The sequence below is a fragment of the Thamnophis elegans genome, chromosome 12 (assembly GCF_009769535.1).
Source record: "Thamnophis elegans isolate rThaEle1 chromosome 12, rThaEle1.pri, whole genome shotgun sequence".
Lineage (NCBI taxonomy): Eukaryota > Metazoa > Chordata > Lepidosauria > Squamata > Colubridae > Thamnophis > Thamnophis elegans.
Window position 1 is genome coordinate 34,333,241 of NC_045552.1, and position 27,572 is coordinate 34,360,812.

Here is a 27,572-nt window from a genome sequence, read left to right on the forward strand (position 1 = left end):
TTTAATGTGTGCCAGTGTCTTCACAGAAAACAGTGACAATAAAGGTTGTCTTATCTTATTACAATATAGAGATTATGCTTTCTAAATCATCACTTCACCTATTCCATAAATAGGACTACATTGAAGTAATAGCATGTATTGAGATTCATAATATTAATTATATTATACTAATAGTATGGAGAGGAAGAGAGAGGCCACAGCGCCTGCGCATCAAGGGAGCGCGCTCCTTCATCCATTGGGCTCGCGCACGAGCGCGCTGCCGCGCTTGCGCAATACCGCGCGCGGCGCGAGGGGGGGGGGATGAGCGTCCTGCTCCCCAACATGGCGGACTTCGACACCATCTACGAACTGGAGGAGGAAGAGGAGGCGGCGGAGGCGGAGGCGGCGGACCAAGAGGAGCTAACGGAGGCCTCCCGGACTGTGGTGAGGAGTCAGGAGCTGCCGCGGCCCCGGGACGTGCCCGAACCCGTGGCTGTGAGGGGCGCCGGGCAGATCACTGTGTAAGGACCCGCGGAGGGGGCGAAGGCGGCGGGCGGGCGGGCGGGGCCGCGGGGCCTGCAGGCGGGGGAGGGAGGCGTGCCTTTGAGCGCGTGCAGAGGGCGCGGGGCGGCCGTTTTGTGGGAGGGGAGGGTCCCTTGCATGTGCAGAGCGCCGGGACCCTCAGAGACGTCTCCCGGGGAGGGGCAGACACCCCCCTTTTCTTTAGGGCCGAGATGAGCTGCGGAAATCCCAGGTTCCTGAGCGTGTGCAGAGCGCCTTTCTTTCACTGACCGGCTGCTCTTTGGGTCTTCCGGGGACCCTCGGGGAGGGAGTCAGCCTGACAGGCCATGAGCAGCTTTTTATTTATTTAATTTGTATTTTTATTTATTTATTTATTCTTCAAATGGATGCAGCCGCCTATCTCATACATTGCTGACTCTCTGGACGATTTCAGAATATTAAAATATAAAGAGAGCAAAGAAGAGCAAGATAAGCATGGCCAATATAAAAGCATGCAGAAAGCCATTCTAAAAATAATAATAAAATTCAGAGTCACCTCTAACCATAACATGCAATACAACTACAGGTAGCCCTCGACTCACAATAGTTCATTTAGTGACCGAAGTTGCAACATCACTAAAAAGGGGACTTATGACCTTTTTTCACATGACTGGCAGCATCCTCACGATCACATGATCAAAATTTAGATGCTTGGCAACTGATTCATATTTAGGACGGTTGCAGTGTCCTGGGTTATATGGTCCCTTTTTGTGACCTGACAAGCAATGGGGAAGCCAGATTCACTTAACAACCGTGTGACTAACTGAACAAGCGCAGTGATTAACTTAACAACTGTGACAAGACAGGTAAAATGGGGCACAATTCAGTTGACAAATGTCTCAATTAGCAACAGAAATTTTGGCCTCAATTGTGTTCATAAGTTGAGGACTACCTGTACTTGCTTTCTGGAGCAACTATGGGAAGAACCCAGCAGAGACCCTGTGCAGAGCCTGCCTTAGGGTATCTCCTTCTCTCACTAAGGGCACTCACCCTTTGGGGTTTCTGTGATAGGATGGGGAAAGACACTGCCGTTGCTCCCATCAGGAAAGCCCCGGGGGGGGGCATGGGGCCAGCAGACAGGCAACCCCAAACTCTTCTCCAGTATTTGCAGAGCTGTGCCATCCCCTTGTCTCAAACATTTGGGCTTGAGGTTGATGCTGCACTGCAGACAAAGAAGGCACATTATAATATTGTCTGTATTGAACAAAAATAAAACCAGAACCAGATGAGGATATCTATAAAAGGGGCTGGAGGAACATAGGAGCAGGAAGATATGTTGGATATGTTTGCTGCCTTGAATTATTTGTAACAAAAATAAAAGGTGCAATACAAATAAACGAATAAAGGAGAGTGTGATATTGCAAAGGCTTGGGTGATACTTAGCAGAGTTACAATTCAAAAGTTGTGAACGCTATCCAAACTGTGAATGTTGGATATGATAGAAAGTGGCCATTTGAAAAACATTGGTAGCTCTCTGATTGTTTATGTTCACTTTTAATTATGAGAGGAAACCCATTTGCTATTCAAGTGTAATCATAGAATGTGTGTTAAATGCAATTGTTTGTTACAATGTCTATTTTTATATCTTGCCCTGCTTGCTGTAAAGCAAATAACAAGCAAATAACTTAATATAATGTAAGAGACCTGTCCTTTTGTTATAGGCATTTACATTTTTCTCATAATTTAAAAACATTCTTTTTTATTAAATGTTAAGAGCTTTGTTTAAATTTTAAACTCCCTAGGCATCATTAATTGTCATTTTATATTTATTTCATTATCCGTTGGAAATAATTGGGAATACAGTGATTGGAATAGTCTGTTTGCTTATTATATGTATTCAATAGGATGCTTTGATATTTCATCCCATTCTATTAAAGAGACATTTGCTTTCTCTTATTTGCTTTGTATATCTTCATTAAGTATTTTAATTTTTGTTCTTAAATTGCATTTACCTTAAGAGATGAAAGGAAGTAGTATCTTGATCTGATAGTTCTTCACTGGCCATTGACCCCTCTTTTTAAAAATTATTTATATAGAGAGAGTAAACTTTCTGTATACTTTAAAAAAACTTACCCAGAATTCCTTGCCTCTGAATTTATGATTTCCATTTCTTACCTCTCCTTCTGTGGGGTACAATATATTCTATATTTTATCTGTAATTTCCTCATTTTTCTCAGTGTTTCCCCCATATTATATTATACTGTTAGTTCTTGAGCCCTCTGAATAGATCACTCTGTGTCCCCCACTAGATTGAAACACCACATTTATACTGCTGTGGATTCCTTGCTAGTATTTCTAGTGTCACCAATCCTTGGTGTTTGTCCAGACTGTTTGGAGTCTGTAGATTCATCTCCCCTCAAACCAGTTCTGGATCACAGCTTGAGACAGTGATGAAAAGCCTAATTACAAAGCATGTAACTTTATTTATCTCTTTATATTGCATAAAACAACTTTGTGATAAGCTAATAATAAAAAGGGTAATAATGTGATATAGATATGAACAAAATATTTGAACCATATTTAAATTGCTTATGTATTAATAAAACTCAACTAAAAAAAATCTGTATGCCAAAGATATATTGAGGAAAGTTTTCTCTTTCACGACCCTCCTCCTGGAAGGATATAAATTAAACCAGAAAGCATACCTTTATCGTTTTGGGGCTCATCTACATTTCTAATAACTTTATAGTCTCTTTTTTTTTCAAATAATTCGCCAAGTGAATTTGGTTAGCTAATGTAATCCTTAGCATCATATGAGCAGATTCTAACAGTTGTGTAATAGACTCTAGCATACAATTAACAATATAATTTCATCTTTAGCAGGAAAAATGTAGATAAACAATGAATTGTGCAGCTAGATAGGAAAGACTAGTTTGCTAAAGAAAGGCTCTGTTAAAAATAATGTTTTGAACAACTTTCCTTCAGTTCTGTTGTTAAGCAAAATAGAATGGGGAGAAAGACAATCCCACATTGTTTCAATCTCTGTACTGTGAGTCTCATTGGAATTTTTACATATTGTTAACTCTGGCATGAGTTAAGAAAGCAACAAAGCAAAATGTCTTCTAATTCTTAGATGATCTTGATGTTTATGCTTATCTCTCTTATGGTAAGAATCTCAAATATAATTTTTGAGAATACCCTCTTCTCTCTTTTAAATTCCTGTTCTGGACTCCGGATGTATTGATTCCTAGCCAGCATGTTTTATAAACATGATGGCTGAAGGTGGGGTAAAATCCCATAAAATGTCCATTGCAGTAGGATATTGCAAGTTAGGTAAATTGTTCAATGTGTGCTGCTAAGGTATTGGATTAAAATGCAGGATTTTTAACGGTTTTTTGGAAGCAAATTGAGAGGATTTTTTTTATTGGCATATGAAAAGTTGGTATCAAGGTGGCTGCATAACTGTACAAATGCTTTACATCCTGCCTTTATTATTATTATAAACAACTTCAGGAAAGCTGTTAAAACCTGGCTGTTCCGGCAGGCCTGGGGCTGTTGACCTTATTGTCAAGGTCCAGCCCCGATTAGAATGTATGTGTGTTGTGAATTTTAAACTATTCTTTTATTTTGCTTTTCTTTTTCTTCTTTCTTTGTAAGCCGCCTGGAGTCCTCCGGGATTGGGCGGCCTATAAATTTAATAAATAAATAAATAAACTCAAAGTGGCAAGCATATCTAATACTCCTTCCTCCTATTTTCTGCACAACAACCCCCTGAGATGAATTGGGCTGAGATATCTATCTATCTATCTATCTATCTATCTATCTATCTATCTATCTATCAATCACCCAGCTGGCTTTCATGCCTAAGATGGGAGTAGAACTCACTCATGATTTCTAGCCTGGTGCCTTAACCACTAGACCAAACTGACTCAATTTTTTTAGCTGTACCTTTCCAAAAATTATGTTGAAATAGAATTTGAATTTTTCTTTTGCTTGAAACCCTGGAATCTTCTACTTGTTTGTTTAGTTGGCTGTTACCTTCTAGTTGTATATGATCCAGATGGAGAATGATAGTCATTTCCATTCAGCACCGAATCAGTTAACCCTGGTTTTCAAGTTCTGCTCTTACTTTTTGGCATTGCCTGTTTCTCCAGGTATAAACAGCGTGATTATTTTTTATTTCAAAGCTCTATCTTCAGCTCAATCCTTAATAGAGTCTAACATGGTCATTAGCTCTTATTGTTTATTTAATTATGAACTTATTACCTGTTTCAATTAAGATAACACACCCTGGGGTACAAAACAACAATCACACCTGGTGCAATGAACAATAAACTACAATAATACCTAGTAGCAGAGAGTATATACATACATACTTCCAAAATTACAACTAATATAATATTTCTGGCACTGGAAGTCAAGAACACTCAAGTCCAGGTGGTCAGGAGATGGGAGCTACCTCTGCTTCCAGGAGCTTTTCTAGATGTGGGTAACCCCAATGGAGAAGGCCTGTTTTGGGATGGGGTCGGTCATACCTCCCAATTGGTGGGCCCTTCAGCAGGCATTCCCTGTGGCCTTGGATTACATGTGTTCTGTGTGGACTCTTTACCTTCAATGAGGAGACCCCCAGATGTAGTGAGATCTTTTTTTGGAAGTTGAGTCAATGATGATTTCCATTTATTATATATTTTAAAATTTTAGGTGGCACAGTGCTTAGAATGCAGCATTGCAGGCTAATTCTACCCACTGCCAGGAGTTCAATCCTGACTGGCTCAAAGTTGATTCAGCCTTGGTCGGTAAAATGAAGTTGGTAAAATGAGGACCCAGATTGTTGGAGGCAATATGCTGACTCTGTAAAACTGCTTAGAGAGTGCTGTAAAGCACTGTGAAGTGGTATATTTGTCCAATTGCTATTGCTATGTTAGTTTGTATCATCAGAAAACTTGGGATGATAGACTGAGTGAAAACAAGCCTCAAGTCATTTAAGATTGTACAATCAACTACTAATTTTTCTTTTAAAAATATGGATTTGGGATTGAGAAAGTTGCAATTTCATTGCCAAATAAATTAGTACTGTATAGACAATAAATTATGCTAAGTTATTAATTGCTGAAGCAACACTTCAATTTTGTTTATAGAACACACATTCTCCTAGGCGCTGTTTGGAGTGTCCAAGCACAGGTTAACTTCAGCTTGCTGCCCAAGGACTGAGTTTAACATTTTCTTGTAGCTCCGCCTCTTGCTCTCCTGAGAGGCTCAGTTTTAAAAAACTTTCCAGTTTCCTTGAGCCTTCCATTACCCTCTGGCCTGACTCCTGCAAGACTCATCTTCTCACCAAGAGATTGCTTCTTCTGACCATTTCTGCAGCTATCACTCATTCTAAGACAAAAGATGGAGCAGCAGGTGGAACAACGAGCTGGGCCCACCACTTCTAAATGCAGCAGCCCCAATCCTGCTGCCAAAGGTGATGAGGTGGGGTGCCCAACTAAGGGAAAGCGCCCCAGAGTCAGCAAGGCCTCTAAGGCAGATGAGAAACTTGCTGAAAGACGCCAGAAGGCACTTGAAAAGCAATTTCAAAAGGCCCAGGCTGCACAACAGCAACAACAGGCAGGCCCCAATCCCAGGGCTGCTGAGGCAGGGTCTTCCCTTCCCACTGCCCAGCCAGAGGTCTCCCTCTCCTTGCCTGCTGAGGACTTCGGATTTTCTCCCAATCCTTCTAGAGCCTCCATGGGGTCCCCCTGCCACTCCCTGGTTGAGGATTCCCTTGATGAGGGTGATTCCCTTGTTGGGGAGAAATCCTTGGCTCCATCTGAAGCTGAGCTAGTCCTGCCTCAGGCTCAGGAGCCCCGATTGTCCAAATCCATGCAGGATGTGGTGGCACGTGCAATCTCTCAGTGTATTTTGGATGGCATCCAGCAGTTGGCCTCTAAATTACCCTTTGCCACTGCGGTTCCCTCTACTGCTCCAGCAGTTCCAACAAGAATTGTACCACTCGACCTCAGGAGCCCCCAGCTAGGGAGGCCTCTCCGGCTCCTACTGGGATCAGTGAGGTTTCCGATGGGAAGGAGGTGGAGCAAGATGCTCCAGACCTCTCAGAGGACGAGACTTCTGTACCAGAGGCACCTGCCCCCTCAGGCCTCTTCAATCTCTCCATGTTTAGGGCTATCCTAACCAAGGCTAGAGCGGTAGTGCCCCAGATGGGCCTACCGGCCCTGGCAGAGAAAGCCCCTTCAGTTCAGGGTACTAAGGAAACCATTGGGCCTTAGGACCCATGTGCGGGGTTATTTAAGGAGGCTTCCCCTCCTCTGGATCTGGTTCCAGCCCCTCAGCTGTTTCTGGACATCATTCAGCGTCAATGGACCCAGCCGGGCTCCATAGCCAACCCTAGTGGGACAGATAAAAAGCCCTATTCTATGGAGGGCCTTCTGGAGGAGCTGCTTAAGCTTCCCCAGGTAGATGACTCCATTGTTTCCCTCACGTCTAATTCTGCCCACAACATCAACTGGCTAGAGCTCCGGGCCGCCAGACTAGCTATGCGCCATTTCCGCAGTCAGATCGAGGGCCACGACGTGCTGATCCTAACAGACAACATCGCCACAAAGGCGCACATCAACCATCAGGGCAGCACGCGATCTCTAGCCCTGATGTCAGAAGCAGAGGCGCTAGGCCACTGGGCAGAAAGGTCCCTGACCTCCCTCCAGGCAGACCACATCTCGGGGGAGGACAACGTGACGGCGGACTGGTTGAGCAGAACCACCATCCAGAGCTCAGAATGGCGTCTTCATCCAGCCTTATTCCACCAGCTGACGCTGAGGTTCAGCCTTCCGCGGGTCGACCTGTTTGCGACCCGAGCCAACATTCAGCTTCCCCGGTACTTCACCAGGTTCCGCAGTGGAGGGGCTGACGCTCTTTGGTCACCATGACCACCAGGACTCCTTTATGCGTTCCCGCCTCTGCCTCTGATTCCCATGATAATCAGGTAGATCCTGTCAGAGGGAGCGGAGGTGCTTCTGGTAGCTCCTCACTGGCCCAGGAGATCCTGGTTCGCCGATCTGGTCAGTTTGTCGGTCAGTCAACCTTGGCGCATACCTCAGGATCAGATCTCCCTCAGCCAGGGGGCCGTTCGTCATCCGGAGCCCCAATGGCTGCAGCTGGCTGTCTGGCACTTGAGGGGGACATCCTGAGGCTCAGCAAGTTCTCCGACAAGGTCATTCATACCATACAGGCCTCCAGGCATCCCTCCACTGTCAGAATCTATGAGGCTACTTGGGCTTCATTCTCTTCCTGCTGTGACACTCATCGTATTGTGGCCTCTTCTGCCACCATACCGCAGATCCTGGACTTCCTGAAAGAGGGTTTGGACAAAGGTCTCACCCCTAACACCCTCAGGCACCAGACAGCGGTTCTAGCCACCATCCTGTCCACGGACTGTCAATTGCCGCTTACCAAACATCCACAGATCTGTAGCTTCCTCACGGGGGCTACCAATCTCTGTCCTCCTGTCATCCACAGGTACCCAACCTGGGACTTGTCGGTCGTGCTACAAGCCCTGTCAGCGCCTCCCTTTGAGCCGCTCTGGATTGTTGGCCTCAGACATCTGACCCTCAAGACGGCCTTTCTGGCCGCAATCACCTCGGCTCGCAGGATATCCGAGATGGCCGCCCTCTCAGTCAGGGATGACCTTTGCATTGTGCATTCGGACAGAGTAGTCCTCAGATTGGACCCGGCCTTTGTGCCAAAACTTAACAGCGTTTTCCATAGGTCACAGGAAATAGTTCTCCCAGACTTTTGCCCAGACCCCAGACATCCAAGAGAGCGGCAGTGGCATAAACTTGATGTCCGTTGAGCGGTCCGCATCTACATGAAGCGGATGGCCCCCTTCCACAAATCGGAGGGGTTTTTCGTATCCTTCCAACCAGTATCTATGGGCAGGAAGGTCACCTCCTCCACCATAGGTCGTTGGATAGAAGCCTGCATCAAGTTAGCCTATGAACAGCAGGCCAGGCCGGTTCCTCCTCGCATCACAGCGCACTCAACGAGGAGTGCCGCGACTTTGGCTGCGTGGGTCACGCAAGCATCCATTGAGGAGATATGTCGAGTTGCTACGTGGTCCAGTCCATCTTCATTCGTTAGAAATTACAGACTAGATGTCTTTGCCTCCGCCGAGGCATCCTTTGGGAGAAGAGTTCTTGCAGCAGGTCATCGCAACTCCCGTGGGCTTGGACAATTCTTCTTCCCGCCCTGGGACGGCATAGCTTTGGCATGTCCCGTGCTTGGACACTCCAAGCAGCGCCTAGGAGAATGACAGTTGGCTTACCTGAATAGTCGTTCTCTAGGCGCTGCTTGGAGTGTCCAACCCCACCCGAGTAATGGCCCGCGGGGTTCTGTTCTCCAGTGGGGGCATTTTTGCATTTCCATCTACAACCTTTTTGGACTCTCTTTCATTTTTAAAAATTGAGCCTCTCAGGGGAGCAAGAGGCGGAGCTACAAGAAAATGTTAAACTCAGTCCTTGGGCAGCAAGCTGAAGTTAACCCGTGCTTGGACACTCCTGCAGTGCCTAGAGAACGACCATTCAGGTAAGCAACGGTCATTACATACAATAAGCTATGGGAATATTGGACAATAAGTACTGTATCTAAATGCCTTGTTTAATGGAGATCCTAAATAGACATTATAGGGTGGTCAAATATTTTCCCAGGCTTATTTATAGGATGTGTTTCCAAGACTACATTTGCATCCTTTTAAGTGTATTTAGATAGTGGGTAGCCCACTCATTTGAATTAATGGGTTTTACTTGTCAAGGAAACTTGACATTGAAGCCAGTTTTCAAGGCTGTCTCCAGAGACTATGGTACAAAAATAGACCATTTTCCTACTGAATTGATTATATAAAACTTTCCATTCCTTTAACTTGCATTTGTTGAGTAAAATGGAAAGGAGGCTACTTAAATCAATCTTTCTATTGTGATGCTAAAACATTCATTTTCCAGTCATTCACTTTTAGTGATATCTTCTTGAATTGTCACTAAATATTAACATATTTTAAAGAAGCAACAATTAATTTATATTGTATATGCCAAATTTGTTTAAAAATACTACAAAAAGGATGCTATTAGTTTAATGTGGCTGCTGTCAATAATATAATTACAATGTAATGTAATGCAATGTTTGTCATAATCTTGGCAAGTCTGACAAAAGTTAAACATTCCTATAGGAGACTCTGAAACGGGAGAGCAGCATAGCAAAGCCAAAAGGATACCAACTCCAATCATTAAAAAAAATATTCCCTCTCCTTTTCCAATTTCTACACCATTGAATTGAAAGAAGGAATGGTGTAGAAAGTTGGAAACATTTTAAATTGGTTTCTTTGTTTCTGCTGAAGCTCCAAAGAAAACTTTGAGATTGTAATGCTATGCACCAAACAAGACCAAGGCTAATATAATAATTTATTATGAAGAAAATTAAAATATATTTAAGTTGAAAGATGCATTCAGTTAGGAGCTTGTTTTCAATGTTTTTGCTTGAGGTTGAATTTTACTATGTTTAGATGAGGCTGCCATTATTTTGAAAAATTCTTAACGGTCGTTTGGGAAATATTTTTTTAGAAGCTAGGCACTGAAATAAGAATTTCTCTATACAGATAGTCCTCAATATACAACCATTCATTTAGTGACTGTTCAAAGTTACAAAAGCACTAAAAAAGTGAGTTATGATCGTTTTTCACACTTACAACGGTCACAGCATATCCATAGCCATGTAACCAAAATTGAGGCACTTGGCACAACTGGCATGCGTTTATGATACTTGCCTTGTCCTAAGGGTCATGAGATCAACATTTGTAACCTTCCCAACCAGTTTCTGACAAGCAAAGTCAATGGGGACAACCAGATTCACTTTATGACCACATGATTTACTTAACAATTGCAGTGATTCACTTAACAACTATGGCAAAAAAAGGTTTAAAATAGGGCAAAACAACTGTCTTATTTAGCAACAGAAATGTTGAGCTCAATTGGGGCCATAGGTTGATACCTGTTTATAGCTAGTTCTAAGGATACATAATGCCATAATAAGGAATAAAGGGCATGAACTACTTATTAAATATGTCATCAGTTTCAGGTTTTTCTAATATTAGTGGCAAACGTTTTCTGAAGCAAATAGGTTATTTATCCATTTCCAATTATAGAAGATCCTTCATGTTGGCAAGGGGCAATACTTTGACCTATTTCCTTCTGATTGGAAATTTTAGAAAAAAAATCCGTATTGTAGATGACTTTGTACCAATAAAGGAGAATGTTTGTAGCTCATATTTGTATATGACTTTGTCTTTGCAGCTTCAGGAGGTTGAATCAGTAAAGCATGTCCTCCTACGTTTTGTATTTTATAATGCTACCATACACGACACTCATCATCCTGCTTCTGAGGTCCTCCCAGGGTTAATAGACAGTGCTGCAAATTACTGTATTGCTTAGTCTCTTTTCATTGTGAAGCCAAGATACATTTATATTGTGACTTTAGGTTTGTATATTATTTTATATCCCTTGCAAAGTATTAAGCTGTGGAGATTACGTTTTGCGTAATGTGTGTACCTCAAAATATCTACCGCAGGTCTTTCAGTCTTTTCTCTAAGTGAAAAATGAACCTGTTGGTATATAATATGTGTCATCCACAGTACTGTGCAAAAGTTTTAGGCAGGCGTGAAAAAATGCTGTAAACAATGCTTTCAGACATATAAATAATGATTGTTTATTTTTGTCAATTGTCAAAATGCAAAGTGAGCGAACAAAAGGAAAATCTAAATCAAATCAATATTTGGTGTGACCACCCTTTGCCTTCAAACCAGCATCAATTCTCATAGGTACACTTGCACAAAGTCATGGATTTTGCAAGATTATAGTCAGATGTATGATCAACCAATTATACCAAACAGGTGCTAATGATCATCAATGTCGCACGTAGGTTGAAACCCAGTCATGAACAGAAACAGCTGTGTAGGAGGCTTAAAACTGGGTGAGGAACAGCCGAACTGCTACCAAGGTGAGGTTGTGAAAAACAGTTTCATGTCATAGCAAGATTGAGCACAGCAACAAGACACAAGGTAGTTATACTGCATCAACAAGGTCTCTCCCAAAGATTTCAAAGCAGACTGGGGTTTCAAGATGTGCTGTTCAAGCTCTTTGGAAGAAGCACAAAGAAATGGGCAATGTTGAGGATCGTAGATACAGTCGTGGTTGGCCAAGGAAACTTAGTGCAGCAGATGAAAGACACATCAAGTTTATTACCCTTCAAAATCGGAAGATGTCCAGCAGTGCCATCAGCTCAGAACTGGCAGAAACCAATGGGACCCAGGTATATCCATTATTGTCTGGAGAAGTCTGGCCAGAAGTGGTCTTCATGGAAGAGTTGCAGCCAAAAAGCCATACCTCCGATGTGGGAACAATGCCAAGCGACTATGCACGAAAACATAGGAACTGGGGTGCAGAAAAATGGCAGCAGGTGCTCTGGACTGATGAGTCAAAATGTGAAATATTTGGCTGTAGCAGAAGGCAGTTTGTTTGTCGAAGGGCTGGAGAGCGGTACAATAATGAATGTCTTCAGGCAACAGTGAAGCATGGTGGAAGTTCCTTGAACGTTGGGGCTGCATTTCTACAAATGGAGTTGGAGATTTGGTCAGGATTAATGGTGTTCTCAATGCTGAGAAATACAAGCAGATACTTATCCATAATGCAATACCATCAGGGAGGCGTATGATTGGCCCCACATTTATTCTGCAGCAGGATAGCGATCCCAAACATACAGCCAAAGTCATTAAGAACTATCTTCAGCATCAAGAAAAACAAGAAGTACTGGAAATGATGGCATGGCCCCCACAGAGCCCTGATCTCAACATCATCGAGTGTGTCTGGGATTACATGAAGAGACAGAAGGATGTGAGAAAGCCTACATCCACAGAAGATCTGTGGTTGGTTCTCCAAGATGTTTGGAACAACCTACCAGCCGAGTTCCTTCAAAAACTGTGCAAGTGTACCTAGAAGAATTGCTGCTGTTTTGAAGGCAAAGGGGGGTGACACCAAATATTGATTTGATTTAGATTTTTCTTTTGTTCGCTCACTTTGCATTTTGAAAATAGACAAAAATAAACAATCATTATTTATATTTCTGAAAGCATTCTTTGTTTACAGCATTTTTTCACACCTGCCTACAACTTTTGCACAGTACTGTATATGGTTCTTTAACCTTAGTTCACAGCTTGCAAAGTCAAGATGATACTGCTTTGGGATCCTTTCTTGGAAGGATTCAACCTTCATCATTCTTACTAACTTGTAGAAGAAAAGTCAGAAGATAAAGTGTGTGTTAAAATGTTCTTGATTAATAGTTTATGTCATAATTTACAAACTTTATTTGAATTCCTTCAAAGATCTATCAAGATCTGATTAATTTGAAGGAATTTATTTAGATAGACATTAAGAAGGAGAACACCCATTTATATTTATCTTGGTAATTTTTAAAACAACTTGCTAATAACAAGAGACGTACATGTTTCTTGCTTTGATTACTCCTTGCTATATAAAAAAATATTTGAATGAAGTATAAAGCCATAGAAAATTATAATTTCTAATGCAGAATAGGTATAACAAAAGTTGTAAACATTTTATAGGTTCGGTGGAAATACTTTTTGTTCTTTGTTTTTTCAAGGTTTGGCTTGAGCAACAGATTTGACACAGAATTTCCCTCTGTTCTGACAGGGAAGGTAAGTTGGAATTGCCTTGACCCTAAACCTGACTTTGGCTATCAGATCACTTCCTTGGCAGTGTAGACTCATAGCTATTGTCTATGACAGCATCACTAATAGAGGTGGCTAGGTTGTGTTCATTTGATGTGGCAACCAAGATGGGAGGTACTCTGCCAGATTGATTGAATTTGTCTTGAAAGGGTATTTTAGAAATGTTGGCTGGAATGTATTTTATGGGAGTGCTACCTTATGCCGAGTGAAGCATCGATTGACCTGCTCTGTGCTATTTGTGGGCAGTGACATCATCCCCAAAGACTATATAAAGATTCCCCCATATTAAACAGACAGTCCTCGACTTACGACCACAATTAAGCCCAAACTTTCTGTTGCTATGCGAGGCATTGGTTAAGTGAGTTTGCCCCATTTTACAACCTTTCTAGCCACAGTTGGTAAGTGAATCACTGCAGTTGTTAAATTGGTAACAAGTTTGTTAAATGAATCTGGCTTCCCATTGACTTGGCTTGTCAAAATATAGCAAAAGGTGACTACATGATCCTGGGACACTGCAAAGGTCATAAATATGAGCTAGTTGTCAAGTGTCTGAATTTTGAACATATGACCATGGGGTTGCTGCAATGATTATAAGTAAGAGAAACAGTTGTAAATCACTTTTTTCAGGGCCATTGTAACTTCGAACAGTCACTAAACAAACTGTTGTAAGTCGAGGACTACCTGTACTCTCTAAAACATCTCCATTATGCAGAAATCAACACTTCGTCTCCAAACTCTGGCAAAAGCTACCTAGAAATTGGAATGTGGCATAAACTGACTGAGGGTAGAGTGAGATTTCTTTCTATTTTTAATCTTGTAAAAACTAGGTCCAAGATAGCAAAGTTTGTGCATTTGTGTATTCTCTTAGTAGCATCTGTTCTGCTTGGCAACCGCTCTTCCCGGTCAGGCATTTTGATGCAACATTAAAAATAGTTCAGTGGTGGCAGCTAGGCTGAGCATCAGAGAGCATTGTTTAAAGAACCCATTTCAGGTAAGAAAACAACTGATTTTAGCCCTAAATTCAGAGACTCAGCTCTGGGATAAGCAGCCTAAGGTCTTTGTATCTGAAAGTGTTTCCCTCTCTCAAATAAGAATCCAACTGAATTAAGTCCATTGTTCTCAAGTGGAAGCCCAAATCACAGTATAAACATGCTTTGGTCTCTGCATTTTGGAATGCTGGTTATTATTTTTCTATTACTGTAGGTGGTGGTAATAAGTCTAAGATGTGAACAGAAATTTAAGACATACTCTTTCTTGGAAAGTAATACGTGGCTTTTTTCAACTGAAGCATTTCATAGACTCTGAAAAATAAAATGCTGAAAACGAGAGAAGAATTCCTAGTTACTAGCTCATTTCAATCTTCAGTTTCAGGGAATTCTCACATTCCAAATTTCCCTGAGCATTTTCTGTTCATTTAATTATTTAATAACACTGTAAGCTTTCAGCACTGACTACCTAGTTTAGAGTTGCCTGTTCACACAACTCAACTTTTTTTTGGGGGGGGTGTCTCTTATTGATTAAAATGTTAAGCTTTCAATATGTGTTAAATGGGACTTCCATAGTTTTGTCACCTGGTGCTGTTTAGTCATCCTTAAGGGGGAAAGTCCAGCTTCCTGCTCTGATCTTGAAACAATACATACTTTAGAGAGCAATGCAGGGAAGGGTAAGTCATAAAACCTTCCTTTGGTATTATGATTCAGCAGAAGGTGTGATGGATAGAGCTGTGATCACCATGGTCAAAGAAAGCAGAGCAGGCCTGCTGGCTTTCGGGTGATCACTTCCTCTCTTGCCTGCTGTTGTAAAACATGATGACCCTTCCATCCGCCCTCCGTCCCTTTTATGGCTGGTTGGCAAAAAGGAGCTCTTCTTTAGAGTGCAAGCCTGCTGTTCTCTTTGGGCAGATGGATTTCTTAGAGCTCTCCTCGGACTCGGGGGCCTTACCTGGTTGGCTTGGGTTTTTTAAGAATAATAGTGTTTTATTTACGGCATCACAGGATGCTTAAAAAGACTCCCAAACAACAACAACAACAAAAACCATGGCATTTTTTTTGCATGTCCAAATGGCTGTAGTTTCCTTTGCTAATTTGGAATGCAGCCTTTGTCGTTTCTGAAATTCTTTCAACATAAAACATTTGTGCAGAGTGTACACAAAATTGCTGTTAATATGGATAGACCGTCACGTGGCCTCCCCATGGCTGCATTCTGACATGCTGCAGCATGAAGCAGAATTCAAAGAAATGGCCCAGTGGGTCTGGATAATTCTAGGTTTCAGGTGCAAGAAAAACTTTCCTGAAATAAAAGCATGTTAGGACTTCTCTCAGTGATTTGTTGCTTGTTCTTTTCACTTTGAAAACAGTTTAAATAGAGAGGAATTTTTAAGTAGTTCCGGCCATTTTACTTTTGGCAAGGTCCTGTTCTCCAAGCTTACTGCTTGGCTCCCGGATGTTTTGTTACCAAACTAGGTAACATCTTCAGCAGAGGTTTTTGGGGTGAAGTGTCTTGTTTGTTTATATAGGTCCTGGGCGGTCAGTAGGTCTTGTGACTGGTTGAAGACCAACCCACCATCCAGAACCTATTTCAATGAACAAGACACTTCACCCCAAACCCCACTGAAGATGTTACCTAGTTTGGTAGCAAAATGTCCAGGAGCTAAACAGCAGGCTTGGAGAAAAGCCTCCTTCCAAAGTGCAACCTGAGCTACAAATATTCCCAACATTCTACTTTTTTTTTTTTTTGTGCTCCAGTTGGAAGTGGATGGGGTGACCAGGGATTGTGGCTGAATGTGTGTAGTCTGTGTATCATCTGCCATCTAATCTAGAGGGGCTGTCTAGAAAAACTGAAACCCATCAAATAAATGAAGAATTAAACTTCCTCATTAAAAACAATGTAAAAATGCCTCAAAGCGTAACCAATTTACTATGACATAAACTCCAACAATCTGCTAAAGGTTATGGCATGTTCATGTGGTTTGCAAAAATGTGATGAGTTGATTGCAATATAATTTTAATAGCTGTACTCTTACAGTCCTTCATTTCTATTGAAAGGATGTGTAGTAAAACATAGAGCAGAATAGTGAAAAATGAATTAACACAGTATCACCAAAAGGATATCAAAAGTATTCTCTTTTTTTCTTTTTATTATCCTATTATTTCCATTCAGGTAAGAATTCATGGAGATTCTATTTCAGTTACAAGCTTTCAACAACATATGTAGATGCATTCCTAATATTGTTCATTTTTTGTTCATTAAAGATTAGATTCAATTTTAACAAAACAGTTAGGCCATTTGTGTAGGCAGGTGACAAAGACGAAAAAATAACCAAGCTTAAAAAAATTAGATTGATTAAAATTAATACACATTGTAGTCTTAATGATTAAAAAAAGTCATGAGATATTCCAAAGATGCTTTTTCAAGCAGCAACTGGGCTTTCTGGTTTTTCTTTGAAGACATTTCACTTCTCATCTGAAGAAGCTTCTTGCATGAGAAGCGAAACGTCTTCAAAGAAAAAACAGAAAGCCCAGTTGCCTCTTGAAAAAGCACCTTTGGGACAACCAGGACCTGAATGACTGAGAATCTCCATAGACATCAAATCATGAGATACCTGTATATATTTAGATATAGAACAGGTTTTAGTTCCCAATGTGGAGTCACCACTGGTCCTTTTATTTTTTTTGCAGGTTGCCCCTGAAGAATTCAAGGCCAGTCTCAGCCACGTGAATGCGTGCTTAAGGAAGAATCTGCCCATCACTGTAAAATGGCTCCTCTGTGGCTGTTTGTGCTGCTGCTGCACGCTTGGATGCAGCCTCTGGCCCGCCGTCTGTCTTAATAAGAGAGTAAGTGCAGCTCTTCACTCTCTTCTAAGGGGCTTATTAGTTGCCCAGGCAAAGATCGTTTTTGGGGGGTGGGGTGGGTGGGTGTGTGTCAATGGGGGAGGGGGTCATAGAGATCAAGATATTTATCCTATTCAGAAAGTCGCAAAGGGGGATTGCACCACTGTTCCCTCTAAGGTGCGCGGCTGCGCGGCCGCGCACATGGCAAGAAAACACCGCGCAGGACTTTTCAACTCCCGCGCAGTGATTTCTACTGCCACAGGCTCCAGAAACTGGGGAGGAGGTCCTTTGCAGGCGCTGACCAACTGGCCCTGGACTTGTTTTGATGAGCACGGGGCGACTGACGGTAATTGTGAAGCCCCAAAGCCCCCGCCACCACCGGACTAACTGCTGCTGCCTCCTCCTCTAACAGCACCGCCGGATTTGCTGCCCGGCGCTGCGGCTTTGAGGAGCCTTGAGGCTACGGGAGCCAGTAGGAAGGCGGTGGAGGGGCGGGAGCAGGAAAAAAAGCCCCGATGGCTCCTCAAAAGCACGGTGGAGGAGGTGACTAAAGTGACTTTTTCATGTAAATTGAACTGAAGTTGTCCATTTAAAGTTGGTTGGGGGGGGGGTTGGAGCAGCCAGAGGAGGAATCTCCCTGCTGCAACCCTACTCCTCAGGCAACATTCTGGAGTCCTGTGCAAGGGGGAGGGGGGAGAGGGTGGGGGAAGGGAGGATAACACAAAGATACAGCCTTGCTGTATTTTAACCAAGATGTGGGGTGGCAATGTCTGGAAGAAAATAAGTCAATTTTCCCTGTCTTGAAACTGGAAAATTTGGGGAACATACTTTTTCATTCAGTTCAAGCAATGTTGTATTTCATTGATCCTTGGTTCAGTTCAGGCCATGTCCAATACGAACAGTGAGGGCTAGAATTTGTCAACAAGGGGTAGGTTGGGAGGGAAGGATTATTTTTTGTTTGGAACTGGCAAATGTCCAGCAGAGCTAAGATTTTGGCACAGCATATGTACACGAGTCTATAAAGGGAGGCTGTGAACCTATTGTCAAAAGTGCTGAATTATAAAATCCTGACTTATTTTTAAGAGAATTGGCTCAATAAAAGCTGATCTATATTGGGACTTTTAGGGTTGACAGGTTTCTACTTGATGATTAGACCCATCATTCCAACTTTGTAAGAGATGCTGATGTTTGTTATGAATGGTTTTAGGAGGTGGTTCTTGTTTTGTGGAATTTGTACCCTAACCTGCAGATCTTTAGCAATTCAAACTATTTTCTAAAAGCAGCCTTACTTGATCATATTTGTACATTGTTGTTGGCTGGTTTCAAAGAAAATACAGGAAATCATCAATTAGATGTTATTTGGTTGAATACAAGGATTCCTGATTAATACTCCAACTTCAGACAGGACTGTTTTAACTGTAACATAAGGCAATGGATTTCTGAAACACTGCTACAGTATGGGATTCCTTAGAAGGTAACAGGAGGAAAATATGTTACAGAGAGATTGGTATTAATATGCTCCATGATTTATTACAAAAAAAAAATGTTGACTTGCAAATTTGCCCAGCTGAAGGAAGAGCTATCCCACAAAGAGCAAAGTCATAGCAGAGAATTGGAAGGAATGAGGCTTGAGGTTACCCAACTAACACGGGAACTGCATCAATGTGAAATCACAATTGCTTCTTCTTTGGGTTCTACTTTAAGCTTAGAGCAACAACTAAAAATAGAGAATGAAAAAGTGGAGCAAAAGACAGTAGAGCACACAAGTCTTAAAGCTGTCAAGTTTGAACACCTCTGGGTTTTTTTTTTCTAAGGGGTTAGAGGTGCAAGGATCTTGTAACCTGGCAGCTTTAAGACTTGCGCACTTCAATGCCAGAGTTCCTGAGCCAACATTTTGGTTGCTAAGCAGGAGCGTTGTTAAGTGATACTGATATTATATAACACTTTTAATTAAGCGGGTACCTTGAATAACAGCACCGCCGGATTTGCTGCCCGGCGCTGCGCCTTTGAGGAGATTCGGACCCTCACCTCTCTCCAGGCCTTCCGAAAAGCCGTAAAAACCTGGCTGTGTCGGCAGGCCTGGGGTTGATGAGTTCCCTTCCCCTCTCGATTTGTGTGGCTGTTGGTTATTTTTAAATGCTTATATTTGTAGTTTTTGTGTTTCCCTTCCCCTCCTTGGGTTTGTGCGCCGCCCTGAGTCCCGCTGGGAATAGGGCGGCATATAAATAAAACTAAACCTAAACCTAAAATAACTTTGAGTTTCAAATAATACTGATTTCATTGTTGTCTTAGGTAACATCTGTGAAAAAAATTCAGGTGCTCAGGCATGAAAATGTGCCACTCAAATACTATACTTTTCTGCTCACACTGAAAAAAAATTAGAGGGAACATTGGATTGCACGACTCTGGGACATTGCAACCGTAATGAGCCAGTTGCCAAGCTGTTACAACATTTCATTTAGTGACTGTTTGAAGTTACAACAGCACTGAAAAAAGTGACTTATGACCATTTTTCACACTTACAACCATTGTAGTATCCCTTTTATAAAATTGTGTATAATTCTGGTCAGTGACAGTACTAAAAAAATTAATGCAATCTTGTTTTTTTTTCCTAGACAAGAAGATCTATTCAGAAGTTGTTAGAATGGGAAAATAACAGATTATATCATAAGGTAATAAAAGGAACAGTTGCATTATTTATGGTGGGAAATAATATATTTCACTTAATCAATCAGAGAATATTCTGTATGGACTTGAAAATCATAGCTCTTTTGATTAGTAATTCATAATCCCGGAACTCCCATCTGGGGTGTACGTTTGTGGCCATCTCGTCAACTAAAAGAAATAGAAAATGTTTCTGCTGTTTCGATTCATTCATTTGCCAGATGTCTTAATTATAAAGGATTGAAACCAGTTGCTTGCTCATACCTATCTCTTAGGGAGGTGAGCTGTCCTAGGTGACTGACTGAAGTTTCTAATGTGGCTGTGTTGAATTCAGTACTGAGAAAAATCTATACATAGACAGTGGGTTGTTGGGGTTTTGTTTGTTTTTTTGTTTTGCTAATTAATATCTTTCAGATATGCATTATGAGAATTCCATCATGCTTTTCTTGAGAGGAATCACACTCCACACTCTCAAGGCAGACTGATTTAGAGGCTGAAATGTATTACATAATCTTGTGCTGGGCAGCATATATAGGAGAATTTCAATAAATAAGTCAAAGGGATACAGAGCCTTGTTACTCTAAAGAGTGTTGTTTGTTAAGATAATGTGGTATTTTTTTCTTCTTTAAGCTTGGCTTGCATTGGAAGTTGAGTAAACGGAAATGCGAAACTAGCAATATGATGGAATATGTAAGTATTGTTGAAGTTATCGGTATAGGTAGTCCTCAACTTACAACAGTTCATTTAGTGACCGTTTGAAGTTACAATAGCACTGAAAAAATGACTTATGTCCGTTTTTTGAACTTATGACCGTTGCAACATCCCCAAGGTCACATGATCAAAATTAAGACGCTTGGAAACTGACTCACATTTATGACCGTTGTATAGTGTTCTGGGGTCATGTGATCACCTTTTGTGGCTTTCTGACAAGCAAGTCAAAGGGAAAGCCAGATTCATTTAACAGCCATGTTAGAAATTTAACAACTTCAGGGATTCACTATGGCAAGAAAGGTCATTAAATGGGGCAAAATTCACTTAACAAATTTCTCACTTAGCAACGAAAATTTAGAGCTTAATTGTCGTAAATCAAGGACTACTTGTATCAGTTTCAAAGTATCGCTTTCCCTTCTGATTAATTCATTCCTGTCTTTAGTGACTGGAGACATAATTCTTTCTAGGAATATGTATGTGAATATATATATATAGAGAGAGATATAGATATAGATATATAGATATGCCTAGCATAGCGCAGTTATTCATCTGAAAATGGAATCAACAGATACACCAACTTATAGAATCAAAGCTAGCTGCTAGCCAAGTTAGTATTATCTTTCCAGGTTTTAGCTGTGTTCTACTCATTTGCTTCTATTTACAGTACTCATGTTGTAGCAGTTTAAGTACAGTAAGAAAAGATGTCTTTCTTCTCCCGCTCCCCTTCCCTTTTAATATTTTTATTAAATATTTTAAGGAGGGAAGATTAAAAACTAATTACCGGTAAATTATTTAAGAAAAAGAAAGAAATCAAAGAGAAAGCTAAAGGTATGGGGACAAAAGTAATACAAAAATAGAAAAAAGATATCAAGAAATAACTTTCTTCTTTGTAGCAGTTATAGCTAAAATCTTAAATTTACCTCTTGCTTATGGTCATATCTCTCTTCTTTGTATAATATAGAAACCTTATTCATTTTTTCTGTTATATACAGAAAATCCATAAGGTGTTTCCAATCAGCAATAAACTTAAGTATTATCTTTTTTAAAACAATCAAATAAGTCACTGTAGCCATCATAGCAAGTTTCATCATCTTCCCCAATCATTCCTCCATTGTGGATAGTGCCAAAACTTTCCATCTTTGAGCATACAATAATTTCATGACCATTATCATTACAAAAACAAAGTTCCATGACTTTTTCCCCACTTCTGTCCATCCATCCTAAAAGAAAGAGCTCTGGTCTCAATTATGTTAAGTCTTTTGAATAAGTAGCTTTTTTACAGGTCGACCAATATAACAAAATTCATATTTCCAACGTAAATTTTAAGTGCCTTTATACAAGCGGCCTTCTGTCTGCCACACACTGTTTGGTTTACATGGCGGCTATCTGTGTTTGACACATGCAGAAGGAAATCTGCACTCATTCTGAATAATGTCAAAACGCCAGCTGATTTTCTTTCGAATCTGTCTACACTATGTTGCTCATTGTCCTTTCTTATCTTAGTTTATTAAAATACAAAATGTTTTTTTCAGAATAAATATCCCTAAAATAACTAGCATTATTTATTTCGGTTAAAATAAGTACTTTTCTATAGTACTTGATTTGAACCTTTATAGGCCAGATCACAGCCTTGTCTCAGAGCGCGTCTTGTGCCGGGTTTAAGCTTATAAACACAACAGTCTGTTTTCCATTTTTAAAGCATAAATGTCTTTTGGTTGAACTGAGTCGTCTCTTCAGGGCTGAAATCCACCCGGTTAGGCCGAACCAGTAGGGATGTTGTACTTGGTTCTGCGAACCAGTAGTAAAAAAAAAAAAGCTTCCAAGGATCGTGCAGATTGTCTGAAGCTTTTTTCCCCACTTTTTAAAGCATTTTTTTCCCTGCCAGTTTGGGTGAATCAGCTGGGAAAGAATGCTTTAAAAAGTGAAAAAAGGAGCTCCCAATGATCACACGACTCACAGCTGAGCTGCACAATCGTCAGAAGCTCCCCCCCCCCTTTTTAAATTATTTTTTCCCTGCTGATTCGCCCAAACTGGCAGGGGAATAATGCTTTAAAAAGTGAAAAAAGTTGGCCACACCCACCCAGTCACATGATACCCCCAAGCCACGCCCCCAGAACCAGTGGGAAATAAAATTAGATTTCACCACTGCTCCTCTTGCTTGTTTGCTGTTCCCGAAGTATTCTGGAATATAGGGACATGAATATCTCCATGGCCTTGAAGGGTATTGAAGGAGCTATCACTTCTTTTTAGATTTGTGGATTTCAGTAGTGACTTGTAATCAAAACATGTTGAAAAAGTACTATAGCACTTTTGGGATTGTAATTCGATGGATCAAGATTTTCCCCACTTTACTTTTATGAAAATGTGCTCAAATGTCTTCTGTATCAAATTGCTTGCTGCTTTTTATGTTAAAAAAATGCTAAGTAACTTTGAATTGAATTAGAATATAGAATCACAGGGCCAGAAGGGACTCGGAGGTCTTCTAGCCCAACCTCCCTACCCAAGGCAGGAATCTTTATTCCATCCCAGACAAATAGTTGCCAATCTTTTCCTGAAAACCTCCAGAGATGGAGCATCCACAACTGGAGGCAAGCTATTCCATTAATGTCAGAAAATTCCTCCAGTGGAATTGGTTCCACTGAATCGGAGCTACATATTACTCACCGGACTCCTATCAATAGCAAGTCCAATGTGGACTTGCACAAAACTTCAGCAGATTGTCAAACAAGTTTAATCTTGCCTTTTGTGGGTGGTTTGATCTTTTGATGATAGGCAGGCTTTGTTCTTCCTCATTAAATAGTATTAAGTAGCTGAGCTGCTAACTTGAACCAGGAGGTATCTATCCCAAGATTTAAATCTGAGTTGTTGGTGCCACCTAGGGGAAAGTAAACACATGGAAACCAAACAACTCTCCAGAAGCCAATCTCTTCTTGCAACTGAAAACTATCCCATCAAACTCTGTTAAGAGAAGCCAAGCCCCTTTTTTCTAACATAATCTCTACTGAATGATAATCTTGAATTTTCAATGTTTGGGGAGAGCATTTTGCTGTGGTTAGAAGTTCCAAGGTTATAGAGCGCTTGATTTACCAGATTTCCAGCTGGTAGGGAAAAAGATCATTTTCTGAAATATCAATCTGGGTAAACCAGACTGAGACAGGAGCACCCCAACATGGCACAGAGCAACTCCCCACCCTCTGGCCAAGCACCCCAGCTTCTAAAATTTCCTGACATTCAGAAGAGCCGAATTGCTTAATGTGTCTTTTTTGTTTCTCCCTTTTTATAGGTAATACTCATAGAATACTTACCAAAATACCCTATATTTCGACCTGACTGAGGAGCAGTGTTACCTTTCAATGTTATCTGTCACATCCTACCTGTAGTGCCTTGTAAGGGATATTGAAGAGAAGATTATCTACTTTGCTCTGATATTGTTTTTGAAAAAGTGTTCATCAGTAGAATATCTTCATTGCTGTGTTACTTTTTTGTTAAAGAAAAAAAACTGCACTTTCTAAAAAGGTTTGTTTGTGCACTCCCGAGGCATAATATACTTGATGAACATGGTCACTATGGAGATAATCTTATATCAGTGCTGCTTGTAGTCTTGTTCTGACATGCTGCCTTATTCATTTCCAAAACCCCATATGGCAAACACACTCCCTGGATCTATGTAACCAGTATTCTCCAGGTGTGCTGACAGGGACGTCTGGAAGTTGTAGTCTGACACATCTGGAAGGCACCAAGAAGGGAGGAAAAATTGCATCTTCGGGCACTTTGAATTCTTGATAGGAATGATCAAGGTTAGCATACAGTAATTAATATCCTACGTATCTGTATTGATGATCTGCTTCGCCCTAGATTAACAACCAACAGCAATGCAATCGTCTTTCATTTGCAAAGTTGCTCATTTTCCTTTCTCTTTGCTAGGGGGTGGGGGGAGGAGAAGGGTTGGGTGTGTAAATATTAGCTCATTGTATAATATAAAGTGTGGTATTATGCCAAGGTTTACGAATTGTGATGTAATGCCAATGGCTTTGCATAGATTTGTTACGATTGATGTTGTGCGTATCTTTTGGATTGTATTGGCCATTTATGTGCCACGCGGTGAAGCCATGAGGGCTTTGTAGATGCTACTGAAAGTTGGACTCAGGTGTGGTTTGTTAGGCAAATGTAAAGATGCATTATAATTCTTGCTCCATGAAATTGCTAGTAAAAAAAATTAAAGATGCCATCCCTTGAATTTATATGTGACACAAAGACCCCAAAGCGCATAAGAGCCCCTGGCTTAAGCACAACTGGCTTCTAAGCAATTATGCCAGAAACTGGCAGAAATTCAAAGGAAGCTGGGGATCTGACATTGGGACCCCTATAATTGATGGAAGGCGATATTTTTTTAATGACTTGGTGACCTACATTTTCATGTTAGTCTATCAGTTTGTCTAACCCTGGCAACTTGTGTGGAAGTCCACACATCTTCAAGTTGCCAAGATTGAGAAACACTGGTCTGTCTATCTGATGTTTAGATCATTTCCATGTCTCTGCTCTTAATATCACATTTCTTTCAAATATGTCAGGCTGCAGTTCCTTTTAACATTAGTAAGATTGGACCCAGCCCTGCAGTTTCACAAAGTAAAGTATTATACCAAAATCTGCATGAAAGTATTTCTGAAATAGCAGGAAACTAAAACCTGCTCTCAAGGTCACTATTTTGAGATCCTCCCATTTTAAGGCTGTGTGCCAATAGCTTCTCATCTGGGTGCCTTTCCTGCTGTTTGGTTATAATTAAGAGATTATAGAAGTAAATTAGTTAGGGTAGAGTTTTAGAAATCAAGAACCACAAAATTCATCTGAGATATTGTACATCTGCTTGACTCATGTTCTCGGTTTAGATACTGTAGTTCTTTCAGTCGGTGCTTTTTAACAATTATGTAGCTAAAACCTTAGGGAATTGAGAATATTTGTGATTTCAGTTGTTTGCGTTTGCAAACCCTGGAATAAGCAAGTTTAGTTTGACGGGTATCAAGATCTGTGCATTAAAGCTCCACTATAAATAAGCACCTTCCCATTAATTCAGCTGCAATACATGCATCTTTCCTGTAACTTTGTACATCATGCATGCACAGAATTGCCCATCAAATTAGGTAAATGGGGAAGCCTCTGCTGGGTGCATGCATCACAAAATACCCATGGAAATATCACCTCAAAGACTTTATTAGCATGTTATAAATTCAACACATTTGCCAGTTTGCAAACTGGGTGGTTCTTTTCTTCTCCAAGCTCCAGAGGAAATGTCTTCTGTGAGAACTGTAGAATAATTAAAGAAAAAAAACAATCATCCATAGACCTTTTTGGCTGCATACCTTGGATTGTAAGGCTTGTAGACTTGTAAGAGAGTTGAAGAGCAACACAAACTTTCCTAAGACAATATGACGCATGGTGAAGTTGAGCCTGTTCTTTCACAAACAGTGTTAAAAGTCCTGCCTTGCTGAAAAAGTTACTCTAGCATGTGTTACTTATGTTGTTGTTACTGAGTTATGTTGTATAGTATACCTCCTCCAGTTAGGTTGTTACTGAGGCAAGAGCAGCTTCATTTGAGTGTTATCCCACAGATCACCCTTTCCCTCCTCCTAGCAAAGTCTCCTTGGACAGATCTTCAGCACTTTCTGAAAACCCCTTGCGCCTTCCAAGCCAGGTTTGCCTGGAGATTTTATGTCCATATTCTTTTAAACATTGTGCCAAGAAACATTATGGCTTTTCCGATCTTATCAGTGTCTAAATGCAACACTTAATACCTCCTAATCCAGATGTAGGAATTATCTGTCTCCACCATGACCATCCTTCCCAGCATACTAGGTGGAAGCAGCTTCCTTGGCATGAATGGGACTGACTTCCAGCTCAACTTTTCTTTGTGGAATTAATTATGTAGTAAAAATACTTCCCGTTTTTACACTCTGTAGAATCCCAGTCTTTGTTTGTTAAAGGGGCCATACTTGCATCTTTTCTCAGGTATGCAAGTGCCAAATAAGATGTGTCTAATACAGCAAATGTGGCTCAGTGTTGTTGGTTGATCATAAATGGTTAACGTGTTGTGACACTTTTACTGTTTCCCAAACTCTCTGCTTTGGGCAAATCTAGCTTCAAAGGCCTTCACAGTACAATTGGGGGCTTTTTTAGGAAGTGTAAATTCCCCATGCCTGCCTCAGGATTCATTAGCAGTGGAATATGGGAAACAGATCCTTTCACTTTGCCCTAAGCTACAAGAAGTGACGAAAAGCTGCTGTTTGTTCCTGTAGCTCTTGAGATGTCATATCAAATGGTCTGTATATGAAGTTCTGACAGTCTTCTGTGTTGACCATGGCTGTAGATTATATAAACGTAAACGCCTGTAAAATAAGAGCAGTGGTTGCCTTCAAGGTAAATAACATCTGAGCCCAATTCCTGAAGAGGCAAATTTATTTTAAGAATTCTGTAATTCTGTCTTGAAAAATGCATTCAGAATTTGGGGAGCTTGTAGAAAATTTGGAAATACAGCTCCTTATTTTCTCCCATGGCTTTGTGCCAATTCTTCTTTAACGAAGCTCAGCAGTCCAGCTTATAATTACTTCTTTCTTCCATGATGCTCTCAAGACGGCGCTTAGGCTATTTGAAATCCCTTCTTTTTATTTTGTAGGCTTCTAGTGAGGGAGGGGTGGAGAAAATGTCTGGAATTGTTCAAACAAAGCAAAGAACATAGAGTATTGAATTCATTTTTAGATTGTATTTCTTTGACAGAATGGAAAACCCCAAGCAGTGAGTCTTGACTTTATATCTTTGATTCCTAAGAAATTTAGAGTTCATTATAAAATGTCACAGGGTTTATTATCATATGCATAAATGCTCTCCCCCTCCCCCAAAAAATGGTTTGCAGAGAAGTGGGTTACTACATTAATGCTTTCTTCTAATTTATTCCGTCCTATATACAAAGATTGTTAATGTAGAATGTTTATGGGTATAACATTCCACATGTTTTGTGTGATGAGTAGATTGGTAATTAATTTTACCTATTGTGCAAAATTGAGAAACAAAGATAAGTATGAGAATAGTGTAATTCTTGCACACTTCTACAA

At 40.8% G+C, this 27,572-nt stretch overlaps 1 protein-coding gene across 1 annotated transcript; it reads left to right on the forward strand.

The window, feature by feature from the left end:
- Positions 1-285: 285 nt before the first annotated feature.
- CHIC1 (cysteine rich hydrophobic domain 1) lies at positions 286-27,520 on the forward strand. The gene is made up of 6 exons (XM_032227372.1): positions 286-500; positions 13,177-13,231; positions 16,942-17,097; positions 19,710-19,766; positions 20,389-20,448; positions 23,753-27,520. The coding sequence occupies exons 1-6, from the start codon at positions 301-303 to the stop codon at positions 23,801-23,803; spliced, it is 579 nt and encodes a 192-aa protein (XP_032083263.1). The 5' UTR covers positions 286-300; the 3' UTR covers positions 23,804-27,520.
- Positions 27,521-27,572: the final 52 nt, after the last annotated feature.

Bases quoted from the DNA above. Each gene is read 5' to 3' on its own strand.
- CHIC1 (XM_032227372.1), top strand. From the start codon at position 301: ATGAGCGTCCTGCTCCCCAACATGGCGGACTTCGACACCATCTACGAA. The intron at 501-13,176 runs GTAAGGACCCGC...TGTTTTTTCAAG, and splicing joins GGCGCCGGGCAGATCACTGT to GTTTGGCTTGAGCAACAGAT. The intron at 19,767-20,388 runs GTAATAAAAGGA...TTCTTCTTTAAG, and splicing joins ATAACAGATTATATCATAAG to CTTGGCTTGCATTGGAAGTT.